A 16,448-nucleotide genomic window follows, 5' to 3' on the forward strand; every position below is an offset into this window, starting at 1 on the left:
ATAGAGCACATCCTTGGGGATCCTGCCATCTTATATGTGGACGTGACCAAGCCAGTGTAGACGTCACTGAGCCAGGAGTGCAAACATGATGGAATGTGGGCTTTGGAATTCTGTCCTGCCATGTGATACCTAAAATCCTCCTGATGCAGTGCATGTAGTGTTGCTTCCTTGGGTTGTAATTTACAACTCACTTTCAGCATACTCAACATGCAAGCGTGGTAGACCTTCATATTGGTATTGGTCAGGGGTCTGCAACCTTTAAGACAAAAAGAGCCACTTGGACCCGTTTCCGAAGAAAAAAAATAAACTGGGAGCCACAAAACAGGGACGTAATTAGAAATCAGAGGGCCCCATAGCAAAATTTGTTATGCCCAATAATCAATGCCCCAAAATGCCATAGAAAATTAATCAGGGCCCCAGTGTACCATAAATCATAATCAGTGCCTGATGTAAATAATAATTAATAATGAGGGCCCAATGTCATCCTCATCATTATAAAAATAACTTTGAGTTTGGGCTGCCTTGATTACTGGAAATGGGCACCAGCAACCACTGCCTTATGAGTTTGGGCTGCCTTGATTACTGGGAACATAGCTGCCAAGTTCTCCCTTTTTTAAAGGGAAATTCCCTTATGCTGAATAGCCTCCCTCGTGAGAAAAAATTGCCTACCACCTCAAGTGTGTGGGGTATGTGCACCGTCCTGACCTGATGTTGGTCTTTGTCATACTGATAGTAAGGCCAAACTCAGTGCAGGCTTGGGTAAAATGGTCAGTGAGTCTCTGTAGAACTTCCTCAGAGTGCACTGTCAAGGCTGTGTCATCTGCAAACAACATCTCTTGGATAAGGACCCATTGGACTTTGGACTTTTGTCTTGGCACAGTGATATATCAGGTTGAACAGACTCCTGTCGCTCCTTGTATGGATGTCCACACATTTTTCAGTTGAGCTGAAAGCATATGAGAGCAATAGGGGGGAAAACATGCCAAAGAGGGTTGGAGCAAGAACACAGCCCCTTTCCACACCGCTCTTTATAGGGAAGGTGTCTGAGGATTAGCCATCATATTAGATAGTGTCGCACATGTTCTTGTGGAAGGACACAATCACCTTGTGAAGCTTAGGTGGACACCCTATCTTGTTGAGCATTGTAAATAATCCTTTTCAGCTGACGAGGTCAAAGGCCTTCATCATGTCTATGAAGGCAATGAACAAGGGGTGTCTCTCCTCTCAACATTTTTCCTGCAGCTGGTGCAGTGAGAAAATCATGTTGACTGTTGACCTCTCCTCTGAGTTCTAGAGCTGCATTGTGACTCGAAACCCTGTCAGCAAGTGACTATAATCTGTTGAAAACTACACTGGCAAAGGCTTTCCCCACAGTACTCAGCAGGGAGATCCCCATGTTGTTGTTGCAGTCTTGGTGGTCACCTTTGTTCTTGTAGAAGGTCACAATGCTGGAGTCACACATGTCTTGTGTCATGGATCCTTGTTCCCAACACCGCAAGAGAAGGCTGTGGAAGTGTGCCGTGAAGGAAGAATTGAAACCTGCTTTCAGCATTCTCCAGGAATAAAGCAATACCAGTACTGGGCACAAGGTGGTGCTCCAGCCTGTGCCATGAATAGCTTCCTCTCTTTACTATAACATTTTAATGCTTCAAAATGTATGCATGCAGGAGGTGTTTGCTTTTTAAAACAGACCATATTATAGGTTCTTTAAAATTTATATATGCACTATAACTTAATCAGTTTTTTGGCTTTAATACAAAAAGTTATAACATAATTAAATTTAAGGTGGCAAATGTATAACATGAACAACAACAATTTTCTTTCCATACAATTTTGTGTGTTTTATCCATTCATTTATTTCTTTATACTATATATAGACTTCCTTTCACAAAAAAATCTTCACAAGTTAATTTACCGCCGTACAAGGTGGTGGAAGAAGCCTGGGTTTATATATCCTAGCAGTGGACCAGAGTGAAGCCTTTCGCCTCATTCCTGCTTGCCCCTGGGCGGAGTCCTGTAGCCTGCCCAGCCATGATTGGCCAAATGTTGGGCAGGCTTGCACCCACTTCCCAGGCTGGCGAGAGGCCAGTTGCAGCAGCCTGGGAAAACACCTTGCCTCCATGTCCCATGCTGGCTTGTGGTGCATGGGGTGTGCCATCCCACATAGGTGTCTGACTCTGAAAGTAAGTATCATTCTCAGACACCTTCTAGATAAAGAGCACTTTGAAATAGGGCTGTGTTCTCACCCCAACTCTCTTTGGCATATTCTTCTGCCTTTGCTCTCATATGCCTCCAGTTTGACTGAAGACAGTATGTACTTTCATTCGAGGACCGACGGGGTCTGTTCTACCTGCTACAAAAGTGCTGCAGGTCCTTATCCAAGAAACGTTGTTTGCAGATGACACAGCCTTGACAGTGCACTCAGAAGAAAGCTCTACATTGACTCATTTTACCCAAGCCTGCAGGGAGTCCGGCCTTACCACCAGCCCAATGAAGACCAGCATCCTGTGTCAGAATGTCATCAGCACTCCACACATCAGCAGTGGTTACCACAAGCTTGAAATGATGGACAGTTTTTTCTACCTGGCTTCCACCATAACTAGCAACCTTTTTGTTGACGCTAAGTGTATTGGTAAGGCAGCTATGGCAATGGCTCACCTCTCCCAAAAGGTATGGGAGAATGTGATGCTAACTATCAATACCAAGATGAAGGTCTACCAGGCTTGCATGTTGACCATGCTGCTTTATGGAAGTGAATTGTGGACGTGAATCGTGCGCTGCATCAGGAAGATTTGCGGCATCACATGGCAGGACAGAATTCCAAACAAATATGTGTTCTCCCAAGCCCACATTCCCAGCATGTTTGCACAAAATGGAAAATGGCAGGATTCCCAAGGATTGGCAGACCAACTATGTTTTATAAAGATGTCTGCTAACGTGACATGAAGGTTGGCAACATTAACCCTGCTGTATGGGAATCCCTTGCAGGTGACCACAGTGCCTGGAGACACAGTCAGATTGTGGGTCCAAAGCAGTGACCAGAAAAGAAATGACCACTGAGAGAAGTGCAGGGAGAAGAAACGCCATGGTGCATTTGTAACAGCAAAACTGGATGCTTTCATCTGCCCCACTGTCTCTTCGAGGTCTCTACAATCTCAGTAGGCACTGCAACTCTCCAGCGGTTTGCTTTTACCCCCAATGGCACACTCTTCCATTGTCTCGAGAGAGAGAGATGGATGCCAACTAAACAGTTGAACCTGAAGTCAAGTTGAAGCTAGGCTTCAAATGGATCTATAATCTTATTATTCTTTGGCAATCGCTCATGGCTAAGTAAGATTGTCCTCCATGAATCACCAGGTGTTCTTTAGTTCCCTGGTTCTTTGTATGCTGTGTAGCTCCAGCATACAATTGCTTATCTACCTTATTTAAAACAACTTCATATTTAAAAAAGCAGATGACAACAGTGGGACAGTGGGACTTCTTCCCATTTTTTTCCTAAAGCCTTTTTTGTTTTTCCCCGAAAAATTGGAAAAAAATAAATTATGGAATGTTTTATTTTAACATGCTGAATAAAATATTTAAGATAAGGGTTCAAATATTTTATAAATCCTTTAAAAAAATATGTATGGTATCAGATTATTCTAATTTCTGTGAGGATAAGCAAGTCATAGGTTACAAACTGAGCTCTCCAATGTAAGAACAAGATACATTTATTCCTTTAGGAGGTGCTGTTGTCACCAGAAAAGAAAAAGGTTTCAGTTTTGTTTTTGCATACGTGTGGTATGCATTGGTTCTGTTCCTCTTCACTAGGCCTCAAAGCACTGGAAGAAAATACAGAGCAACAAAAAGGGGATTAAAGCATATGTGTTCTTGTGGCAATCAGAGAAGTGTTAGAAAAAAGAAATTAAAATATTTTAAACATTACATGCTGTAAAACAGTCTTTAAAAAGTGAAATAAACTAATTTAAGCATATACTGTAGTAGTAGCTAAAGTGATTAACAGACCATACACATCAGTGTGAGGAAATACATAAGGTCTCATGGGCAAAACATGGGAGGTGGAGTAAGCATGTTGCATAGCAAACAGTGATGAATGACAAGTTAAATTTCAGTTCCTGTTTGGATACACTATATTTTTAATATGCTAGTTGTAGCACCTTAGAGACCAACTAAGTTTGTTCTTGGTATAAGCTTTTGTGTGCATGCACACTTTTTCAGATACACTGAAACAGAAGTCACCAGACCCTTATATATAGTGGGAGGGTGGGATGGGGGATTTCTCAGAAGGGTATCGTAGTAGGAGAAGGGTGATTGACTCAATGGGTATGGTAAACCTGTTGACGACTGTTAACGACTGCAATTAGTCCTACAGGAAAAAGCAAGTGATAGTATGCAGATGACCAAAAATAGTTTTAGCATATGTAATGACACAAGAATTCAATATTTCTATTCAGACCAGGTCTGTCCATAGTTTTCAGTTTTAGTAATAAGTTGTAATTCAGCAACTTTTCTTTCAAGTCTATTTCTGAAATTCTTTTGTAATAAGACAGCTGCTTTGAGATCCTGTATTGAATGTCCTGGGAGATTGAAATGTTCTCCTATTGGCTTCAGTGTCCACACAATGTTTTTGGCATCAAAATGCCAGGTTGTATTATTTCCCCACCCCACCCCCGTTAATTCAGATTAACCCTTTCTGCTTAAAATCCGATAAAAGAAAAGAAACTGTTGTCAATGACCCATTTGTGATATTCCATTCCAACCTGGAAACACCCTAACAACTTTATTATAGTATAAACTTTCATAGACTACAGTCTATCAGTTTCATCAGAAGTATTACTTTGAGTTACAGGTGTGTAACTCAGACACACACAGACACAGTCGAGGGTGGAATTACAAAGTGTCAGAAGGAAATGAAATGCAGAAAGTATATACTGTGATGATTAGGTTATTAAGAGTGACCATAAATACTTTTGGCGTTTCATTTCCTTCCGACTTTGCTGGTTAGAATTTCCCCTTCCCATTGTGTGTGTGTTGAATCATAGAATTATAGAGTTGGAAGGGACCCTCAGGGACCCAGCAATGCAGAAATCTCAACTAGCTCATACATGACAGAAGGCCACCCATCCTCTGCTTAAAAATATCCAAGAAAGGAGAGTCCACCATCTCTCTGTGGAGTGTGTGTGTGTGTGTGTGTGTGTGAGAGAGAGTAAACATTCACTTCACACTCTATATTTCCCAACCCTTTCCCTGTTGCTGGTTAGCTCTTCATCAGCTGGCTAAAGCTTCTCTCCCCTGTGATTCCCATGACAATTGGCTCCATGCTGCTATTAAGTTTTTTCCAAAGCTTACTAGTGGCCTACATTTCCCCTTGTGCTGCTCAGCTAATTGAGGAACAGCTGAGAGCGATGAAAAGGGCACTGGAGCCCCGCCTACCCCAGGCCTGCTGCTTGTCTGATCAGTGGGATACTATGTCGTGAGCCATTAAGGTTAGGCAGAGGGCCAGTTCTGAGAAGGAAATAGAAAATAGCATGTTTCTATTTAGTGAGCATGCATGGGATTGCCCTGTTGTAAAAACATTTGTTATTTTATTTTATTTTGTTTTTGTTTTTTATTAAATATTTTCTTGATTTACAGAAATATGTGCAATGTCTCTCATAACATTTTTACAAATCAGTTTCATTTGTTGAGGCATTGGGGGGGAAGGGGGGAGAGGTAGATGGGGGAAAGATGGGTGGAGGTGGGGGTGGGGTGGCGATGTTTCTATTCTACTTGGTATATGTGGGTTTGTTTGTTTTTGTTACAATCACCCATTCGCACCACCCTTCTGAGTAATACCCCTCCCCACCCTCTGACTATACATAAGGGTCTGGTGCACACAAAAGCCCATACCTATGACAAACTTAGTTGGTCTCTAAGGTGCTACTAGAAGGATTTTTTAAATTTATTGTGGGTTTTTTTGTCAGTGTTGCTTGTGCTGGTTCTCTGCTGTTTGCTTGTGTTCCTTTGGAGTTGAGAGGTTGGGTTTGGCCTAGGGTGTGGTTGTTCATTTGTGGTTGTGGTTTTATTGATGGACTAAGAAGCACCTGTGTGTGATCTAAAATATGATTAAACAAATGGCTATTATGATAAAGTGGTGTTTAAGAGGCTGTTTGCCAACCTAGCAGTTCGAAAGCACGTCAAAATGCAAGTAGATAAATAGGAACCGCTACAGCGGGAAGGTAAACGGCGTTTCCATGTGCTGCTCTGGTTTGCCAGAAGCGGCTTTGTCATGCTGGCCACATGACCTGGAAGCTATACGCCGGCTCCCTCGGCCAATAATGCGAGATGAGCGCGCAACCCCAGAGTCGGTCACGACTGGACCTAATGGTCAGGGGTCCCTTTACCTTTTATGGATAACTAGGCCTGTATTTGGCACAAATTTGGTGTGAAATAGCCTTTGTTTTCCGCCTTCTGGGAAACTAATACACTTTTCCTCTATTACTTTATATATAGGTAATGTGGGTATGTAACTCGTGCCGAAAACAACAAGAAATCCTCACAAAATCTGGAGCCTGGTTTTATAATAGTGGAACAAATACACCACAGAAGCCTGATCAAGAAGTTTTTAGAGGGCTGCGTAACGAAGAAGCACCTCAGGAGAAAAAAGCAAAGCTGCAAGAGCAATCCATATCAGGGTTGGAACGAGGTAGATCTCAAGGGCTCACAAGGCAAGACTCCATAAACGGCTCAGGAGGGAAGGTAGCAGGTGACACAGCAGACAGGTAAGGAATTGGCTCATTATACTTCAAAATAGGAGTTGTCATATGTTTATGAGTCATAATATCTTTTCATTTTTTCATTTTTAATAAGTTGTTTCATCTAAGCAGAATATAAAGAAGCATTTATTTTCAGAAGTATGCAAGGTCTGCATTATTATTTCCTTACCATTTATATTGGGATGATTCTGTAAGTGAGCATACACTTTCCTGTAAATTAGGAAGGGCTCCATTTTGCCTTTGTGGAATGAAAAAGACCCAAAGTTAGGCCGTTAATTCTGCAGCATAAATTAGATAAAAGATGCATAAAAATTGGAATTTTCACTAGTTCAAAATGTCAGAGATTCATCTCTCTTTCTACATCTGTGTATGTGCTGAGAGAATGGATTTTATACATCTGAGGCCTAAATCAGAAATACATTAACTGCTCAAGGGGGACTGCTAATTGCATATTTTAGTTGGGTACAATTTAAATTACTTTTTCCTCAAACTGTAGTTTATGGATGTTCTGCTTTCTTAGTGGTCTTCTTCTTAAATTAATATATTCCACACTGAGGGAAAATACCTCTAAGCCCTATTAAAATATTGGTATACGTGTCTAGGAATCATACAAGTTGAACAGCCTAGTGAATTTTCTCGTTTCTTGAACTTTACTACTGTTTCCAGCTCATTTACAAACTTACCTATGCTGATATAATGACTTGCAGCAGAATCCTATGCATGTTTACTCAGAAATGAGTCCCATTGTGGTCAGTTCTATTTATTTGCTACTAAGTTGATGGCACAATAGTGTTGAAATTCTGTATCCACTTACTTGGGAGTATGCCCCATTGAACGCAGTGGGACTTTTGACTAGACATGTAAAGAATTTAACTTTAAGAATGGTCATTTGAATTTTCTGGACTTTAATAGGCATCTGTAGGCTATATGAACAATCTCATGCTCTACATCTAGTTTATAAAAAATGCTGACTGTACCTTTAGCTTTGATTAAATTAGATACTTTATCTTTAAAATAACAAACTCTAGCCTTTCAAATCTGGATTGGCTATTAGCGCAATTCTAACCATGTTTACTTTGACTTAAGTCCCATTGAATTCATTGGAATAAATGGGGTTAGGATTGTGGCTTTAGATAAATTTTTTGTTCCTTTTTAGCTGTGATTGTCATGAAATAGAATTCTTGAAAAATGTAAGCAAATCAAGCTTTCTTACTAGAACCTACCAGATTGAACTGCTTCTTTGCTCATTGTCCTTTGCTCCATTTTAAATTGGCAGGTCAAATACTGATTGGCTACAAGTGCTCCTTAATTATATTCGTTGTCTTGAGACACACAACATGGTGTCTGGCCGCTGAATTCATTGTTAAAGGGTGATAGCACAATACTATTCATAGCTAATATTTTTCTTAAATATGTACAGAAGGTGGAATCTTGTGGGCTCTTCATTTTTACAAGAGAAACTGCGGAGCTGTCAAGGGTATAATTCTAAGTGCTTTGGCTCAACTATTGTAGGGAGACTGAGACCACAGAACCATAGCTGTCAAGTTTCCCCCTTTCTCACGAGGAAGCCTATTCAGCATAAGGGAATTTCCCTTAAAAAAGGGAGAACTTGACAGCTATGCACAGAACTGTTGTGGGGAGAAACCAATAATGTTTGCTTAAGACCTTCCTACTACTCTTGGGTACAAATCTCAATATGCCTTTGTACAGACACAGTTGTGAACAATTACAGCTTGGTTCTACTTTGTTACAGAGGTCAGCAAGTGATCACTCTGAGATTCACATGGGAAAGTGGATTGAGGTTATTTTAGACTGGAAGGTCAGCATCAGTAAAACCTTAATTTATAAACCAGTACATTTAGATAATGGATCAACCAATTGTACAGGCAATGTGTATTCAAGTAATTATTATCTAATTATCCAGATTATTAAAGTCTGATTTTAAGCCACTTCAGCTCCTCCTCATTCAATTCCCACAACAACCCTGTGAGGTAGGTTAGGTTGAGAGGCAGTCCCTGGCCCAAGGTCACCCAGTGAGCTTCATGGCATTTAGTGTCGCTAGTCTGTGAAACAATCTCCCAGCAGAGATTTGACAGGCATCCTTGCTTTTGATTTTTGGGTGTCTCTAAAGACTTTTTTAATGATGACAAGCCTATGCAGTTTAAATTTTTGAATAATTGCTCCACACTGCTTTTAATGATTTTCTTATTATATTGCTACAGTGCTTTGATACTTTTTATGAGAGGGTGGTATATAAATATTATTATGAATAGGAGAATGGAAGGCTATATTCTGATAACTTGAAACTGACCATGGCTTACAAATTTGCAGAAGAATAACCCGATCTGTGTGATGCAGGCAGGGTTGTTGTTGTTTAGTCGTTCAGTCGTGTCCGACTCTTCGTGACCCCATGGACCAGAGCACGCCAGGCACTCCTGTCTTGCACTGCCTCCCGCAGTTTGGTCAAACTCATGTTGGTAGCTTCCAGAGCACTGTCAACCATCTCGTCCTCTGTCGTCCCCTTCTCCTTGTGCCCTCAATCTTTCCCAACATCAGGGTCTTTTCCAGGGAGTCTTCTCTTCTCATGATGTGGCCAAAGTATTGGAGCCTCAGCTTCATGATCTGTCCTTCCAGTGAGCACTCAGGGCTGATTTCCTTCAGAATTGATAGTTTGATCTTCTTGCAGTCCATGGGACTCTCAAGAGTCTCCTCCAGCACCATAATTCAGGGGTGCAGGCAGGGGTGGCTATCTATATTCTCTAACAGTTGGCTATACTGGCTGTGGGTGATGGAAGCTGTAGTCCAACAGGATCTAGAGCAGGCATCCCCAAACTTCGGCCCTCCAGATGTTTTGGACTGCAGTTCCCATCATCCCTGACCACTGGTCCTGTTAGCTAGGGATCATGGGATTTGTAGGCCAAAACATCTGGAGGGCCGCAGTTTGGGGATGCTTGATCTAGAGGATATCACATTGGCTACTCATAGCGTAAAATCTGAATTACAATGATGGAAAAAAGTTCAGGATCTTTTGTAATGTAAAATTTGTTGTTGTGTAGTCGTTTAGTTGTGTCCAACTCTTCGTGACCCCCATGGATCAGAGCACGCCATCACTTACCAGATGACAAAGCAAGTTTTGATGGACAACATCAAAACTTGCTTTGTCATCTTGTAAGTGATGTTCCACATATGCAGGTTATACATGTCACATATGAAAATGCATATATGAATTTATCCTAAGTCTAGTCGTTTTAAATTAATGAGAATTTAAAAAATCTGTTTCTGAGTACTGTCAGAACTACTTTTGTTGCTTTGAAAATTATGTTGGGAGAAATATATCGTATCCTAAATATACTTTGGCAGTGCAATATACAAAGACGTATCACAATTGCATCATTTGCAGATTGACTACTGCCTAAACAGTTTGACTTATGATTCAAGAGGTCACAATGTCCCAATCATTAGAATATGAAATAACATGAATAGATATTATTGCACCCAGAATATGCTCAAAATGAACCTTTCCTGGACAAATATTTTGGCGATGGACCCTTTTCATTCTCTATAGTGCTACAGCTGTCCTTTCTGAATTCAGTTACATGCTACAGTAGCCAAGCAGCAGGTACTGATTCTATACTCAGCATGTACAAAACAAACACTGCTTTGTTCTAGACACCAGAAAGACTTGAAAGTTGCAGAGTACTTCTGAATCTTAATCGTTTTAAGGGGAAATGCTGTTGTAAAATTCCACCTTTGTGCTAATGTGATAATTATAGCTGGAAGTGAGTATGACTCTCAAGTAATTTTATCAATTCATCCTGTTGTTGTTGTTTAGTCGTGTCCGACTCTTCATGACCCATTGGACCATAGCACGCCAGGCACTCCTGTCTTGCACTGCCTCCCGCAGTTTGGTCAAACTCAAGTTTGTAGCTTCGGGAACACTGTCCAACCATCTAGTCCTCTGTCGTCCCCTTCTCCTAGTGCCCTCAATCTTTCCCAACATCAGAGTCTTTTCCAAGGATTCTTCTCTTCTCATGAGGTGGCCAAAGTATTGTAGCCTCAGCTTCATGATCTGTCCTTCCAGTGAGCACTCGGGGCTGATTTCCTTCAGAATGGATAGGTTTGATCTTCTTGCAGTCCATGGGACTCTCAAGAGTCTCCTCCAGCACCATAATTCAAAAGCATCAATTCTTCGACGATCAGCCTTCTTTATGGTCCAGCTCTCACTTCCATATATCACTACTGGGAAAACCATAGCTTTAACTATACGGACCTTAAATTAATTGGCTTGGATTCTAAAGCTGCAATTGTATATACGCCTGGGAGTAAGCCTTGTAAACTCAGTGGGATTTAATTCTGAGTGGACACGCATAACATTGCACTAGAAGTTGCTCCTTCATTCACATGGGGTGGAGGGGCGGAGAGAGCTCAACCAACTCCCCCTTTCATCTGAAGCCCCTCACATTATATCCTATGCCTTTACAATGGACTCCCTAACTTTTCAATGAGCCTAGGAGACTGCAGAGGGAAAGGGGTGGGTGAGAAAGTTATGTTCCATGATCCCAAGATGATCACCTGAGGCCCTTTTTCAAGTGCCTCCTACACAAGAGGTCCAGAGGATGGCAGCATAAGAGCCAGCCTAAAAAAACTATTGTGGCTTTGAAAGGAGCTTACAGAGGAGCTGAGATTTAAGCAGGGAATGTATAAGAAATTGAAGAATGACCGTTCCTCACATAAAAAGGGATCCCTGGGGCAGCCCTAGAAGTTTGGAGGCCGGCGCTGCCTTCCCGGGCTGGATACTGGTGGTCTCCGCCCACACAGTTACCTGTCCAATCCAGCTTGGGGAGGTGTTGCCGGGGGGATTGGCCAGGTAGGAGGAGGTAACCTTACAGTGCACACAGCAGAAGCAGACTCATTCTCGGGAAGCAGCCGACGGCGTGCATTGGGGGTCACGTGGTGAAGCATCACAGCATCAAAATATACTGTAAATGGGGCTAGGGGGAGGCATTGACCATACGCCAAGAGGCTATCATTGCCCTCCCCCTCCAGTGGCGGCAATCGAGGGGGGCGGACTATCTGCTTGAACATATGTTCTCCAGAGCTAGCCCAACCCCTACACATGCTGGATAACCCTGAAATTACCCAGATCCCCGGCTGGAGGATGATGATGATGATGATGATGATAATAATAATAATAATAAAAATTCCTTCAGTAGCACCTTAAAGACCAACTAAGTTTATATTTTGGTATGAGCTTTCGTGTGCATGCACACTTCTTCAGATAATAATAATAATAGGTTTCTTTGGATATGTTTGAAGTAAGAGGAAGAACAAGCCAGTAGTAGGTCCCTTGTGTGGAGAAGATGGAGAAATGCTATTGGGTGACAAGACAGAAGGCAGAACTGCTCAACACCTAAAAGACAGAAGGTATAACTGCTCAACATCTACTTTGCCTCTGTCTTTAGCCAAAATGAAAGTAGTGCCCAACTTGGTGATAACAGAATAAACAATGCGAGGAGGGAGCTGCAGCCCAAGATTGGAACAGAGGTGGTCATGGAACATCAAGCTATTTAAAATGGATTCAGATCTCCAGGGCCTGATGACCTGCACCCAAGGGTACTAAAGGAGCTTCTGGATGTACCGTAATCTCAGAGTATTGTGGAACAGATGTCATCCTGGAAAAAAGTTACAAGTAGGGTGCCACAGGGTTCTGTCCTGTACCTGTTCTTCAATAAATGATTTGGATGAAGATATTAAGGGGAAGCTCATCAGATTCTCAGATGATACCAAACTGGGAGGGGCAGCCAGTTGCTACTGAGAACAGAATTGTGATTGAAGATTACTTTAACAGATTGGAGAACTGAGCCAAACTAACAAAATGAATTTCAATAGGGACAAATAACAAGCTGCACCAATGTAACATAGGGGACACCTGGATTGCTGGTAGTACTTGTGGGAAGACCACAAGGTTACAATGAGTCACAACAGTGTGATGTAGCAGCAAAAAAAACACAACCTATGCTATTTTTGGCTACATCAACAGAAGTATAATGTCCCGGTCAAGGGAAGTAATAGTAGCCCTCTATTTTTGGACAGACCCTACCTGGGGTACTGTGTCCAGTTCTGGGCACCACATTTTAAGAAGGATATTGACAAGCTGGAACATGTGCAGAGGAGAGTTTCAAATATAATCAAGGATGTGGAAACCAAGCCTTATGAGGAATGGTTGAGGGAATTTGATATGTTTAGCCTGGTAAAGAAGAAACTGAGACAATGATAGCCATCTTCAAATATCTAAAGGTCTGTCACATACGGAGTAAGATTGTTTTCTCATGCTCTGGAGGCTAGATTCAAATTACAACAAATGGGATTCTGACCAAACATCAGGAAGAACTTTCTGATAGTAGGAGCTGTTCGACACTGGAATAGACTCCCATGAGGTGGTGGACTCACCTTCCTTGGAAGTTTTAAAGCAGAGATTGGATGTCATGAAGATTTTAGCTGTGATTACTGCATCATAGGGGATTGGATTAGATGGCCCTTGAGATCCCTTCCAACTCTGCAATTCTATTTCTCTTCTTGTCGTCATGAGGGACTTTAATTTGGTATAATATACAATGTAAACTTGGAATTTAGTACTGCCTGTGATCAGTAGGTTGAAAGTTAGATTGTTGTTGTATTCATTTATTCTAAACGTCTGATTCTATAAGGTATAAAGAAGCACTTATTCACACAGGGAATGCAGATTATAGAAAAAATAAGAAAGAGAAGCTCAGGATCTGGAAGGTAAAAGAATCAAAAGGGGAAAGAAAAGCAGGAATGAGCAAAAGGTTTGAGGAGCCCAAAAATAAACTTAAATGAAATGGATGTAAATAATGGTTTTGGCTTCAATCATTCCTTGTATCATTTTGTCCACCTAGCTGTGGATGATGAACCGTTAACCAATAATTTATTGTGTTAAAAATAACCTCTTGAGTGATATAGAACTAAATATAGATATTTCTTTTCCTAAATGAGGACTTTGGACTCTTGGTTCCTGATAGTCACAACATGCTTTGTCAGTCTGATCTTGTCTAAGAGCCAAATAGCTTACCTTTCTTTCTGGCTCATTTTAAATATACACATCACATGCAGAGTCACTATCTCTATAGTTGAACAAATAACAAAAAAGCAGCTAATGTAAATAATAAATGGAGACAGAACACAATATTTCATTACTACTTGCATGGAGCACTATGGAGCACCTTTAAATAACAGAGAGAGAGAGCAGGGCTTTAGTTTCTCTTATATACAAGATTAAGAGATGGTGGTTTCTTTTGGATATAATGCTAAAACATGGCATTGGTTTAGTGTTATGAAAGTGAGCTGCAGCTAGTCTTGATCTTGCATACTCCTCCCTCCCTCCCTCCCTCCCTCCCTCCCTTCCTTCCATGTGTCCACAAGGTGGAGTCTGGCAAATTTTGCTTCGATTCTAGATTAACCACAACCTGTCCTGACATCTGAATGTAGACAAACTGTGATCAGTCTTAACTAGGACATGTTGAAACAAACCAGTATCATGGTTTATAATGTCAGGTTATTTCATTTAGTTGTAGTTAAGATTATTCATAGTTAAAAATGGCTAAATCATGGCTAATCTAAAACAAGAATGAAAGCTTATGTGTTTCTTGCAGCCGTGCTAGCAAAGGAGAAGGTGTGTATGTGTGTGTTTGTGCATACGAGCCAGAGGCTCACTGCAACTCATTCTTACAATGATAAACCAGGGTTTGCCTCTCAATGCGTCCATTGACTTACCCAGTGCCCTCTGGAAAGCTTCATAACTTGCTAGGAATACAAAGAATGCAAGATAGATAGGTATAACAAATATGCTGGTCCCACTCTACGAATGCTTGCTATGAGACTACTCACTTATCTGAACACAGAGAATCCAAACATTGCTATATGCACTGCAAATTCTGTGTTTGGGAACGCATTAGAAATTTTCCCATAGGATTCAATGGAAATTGTTGACTTGTTATGAGAACAGAAATCATTGACTCATTATGCGAATTATCACCTTAACAAGTGATTTCCAGGGAACACATTGTATTCATAAAGTGGGAACTGCATACATGCCAGATTACCATGCATAGCCATGTGAGAATGCTAATCTTTCAGGGTCAAACAACAAGGAAGGCATTGAAAACCAAATCAGGGCTTGGGAGGAAGCACAGATAGAAAATGGCAAGCTTTAAATTTATGATGGAAGTGAGTCAGGAAATATAAAGGTGAAAGGCTCAGAATTTATCATGAATCAAATTAAGCTTGAGAGGGGGAAAAATCTGGTGATAATAGATTGCCTTAATTGGAATTTGACAGATGGTGAATGATATATCAGTTTGGTATCCTAAACTTGGAGGATGCCTCAGTCATGTTTTTCACATCAATTTTTAAAGCAGAATTAGGAGTGGAACTTCCATTTTTCACTTAGTCTCCAAAAGGTTAAATTAACTTGAAGTGTTCAGAATTAAAATATTTTATTTGCTTTCCTGTTGTATTGCTACTATTTAATATATATTAAATACTAGCAGTGAGTCGTGTGCTTTACAGAAAAGAGAAGTTGTAGTCTTATATTGGACAAGATGGGAACAATTGAGTAGTGCAGATGGGTGAGGGGAGAGGGAGTTCACAATCGAGGCAGACATAACTTTATTTTTTTAAAGAGATATCATGCCACATAGCTCCATAGTGCCCTCAGGGCAGAATGGAGTATTAAAAAGCCTAGTAAACAACTAGTTCTTTCCTAAACAATTACAAACATGAGACCAGTTAATATGTGTTTCAGAAGCAAAATTTCCCTAAAATTGTTTTAATGAAACTGTGCAGTCAAGTTGATAAATACTGTATTTTAAGTGCTTGCAATATTAAATATAGGATAATATGTGTTTCTAGCTATTCAGTCTTGGCAAAGAGAAAAGGATAGCATTTCCAGTATTGCAAAGGCTGCTCATGACAAGCCATTATTGCCTACTATTTATGACTTCAGCAAGACCTTGCTAATCCTGAAGCAGGCAAACATCCATCCTAACAGATGGACATGACTCTGGGGTGCCCATTGGCACTCTATGCATAGGAAATGTGTGGTTGTGATAATCATGTACAAATGATGAAATAGCTATTTATTCTCAGATAAAAGAGGAAAGTGACAAATGTTATTATAAGCCAAGTTTTGAGAGATGCTGATTCCTCCTCACCTTTCTGAATAAAACCTCAAAGTACCTTGAAAAAAGAAAGAAAAGTTAGCAAGGTAGAAAGAGTTATTCTGTGGGCCACATCATATGCACAATGCACAGTAACAGAAATATATGTCTCATGTCCTACACCAGTGGTTCCCAATCCTGCCCCACAGACCACTTGAAAATTGCTGTAGGAAACTATAGTTTTTATGTCGTATGCTTATCTAGCAAAATAGATTTGTATGCATTTGCCATACATGTTGGACAGTGCATATAGCTTCCCATGTGAAAATTATTTTTATTCAAAAATTTCATAATGTTTGAAGCAGCACTGTATAGCTCAAACTTTAAATTGTTAACCAGTGGGGAGTGCTTTTGGATGACCTGAAATACATTTCTCCAGCTACAGCTAGAATCAGTTATCGGGAAAATGTGTTTCATATACCCAAGGCTATGAAGAGCTATCTTATACTGAGCTAGA

At 40.7% G+C, this 16,448-nt stretch overlaps 1 protein-coding gene across 50 annotated transcripts in view; it reads left to right on the forward strand.

Moving 5' to 3' along the window:
• Positions 1-16,448, forward strand: part of RIMS2 (regulating synaptic membrane exocytosis 2) — a 360,961-nt gene that overhangs the window by 84,357 nt on the left and 260,156 nt on the right. For all 50 annotated transcript variants that reach the window (XM_088675810.1, XM_088675811.1, XM_088675812.1 and 47 more), the window contains one exon: positions 6,493-6,761. In XM_088675810.1, coding sequence (XP_088531936.1) covers positions 6,493-6,761 — 269 coding nt within the window. The remainder of the gene's footprint in view (positions 1-6,492; positions 6,762-16,448) is intronic.

Source organism: Zootoca vivipara, chromosome 8, assembly GCF_965207765.1.
Source record: "Zootoca vivipara chromosome 8, rZooViv2.hap1.1, whole genome shotgun sequence".
Lineage (NCBI taxonomy): Eukaryota > Metazoa > Chordata > Lepidosauria > Squamata > Lacertidae > Zootoca > Zootoca vivipara.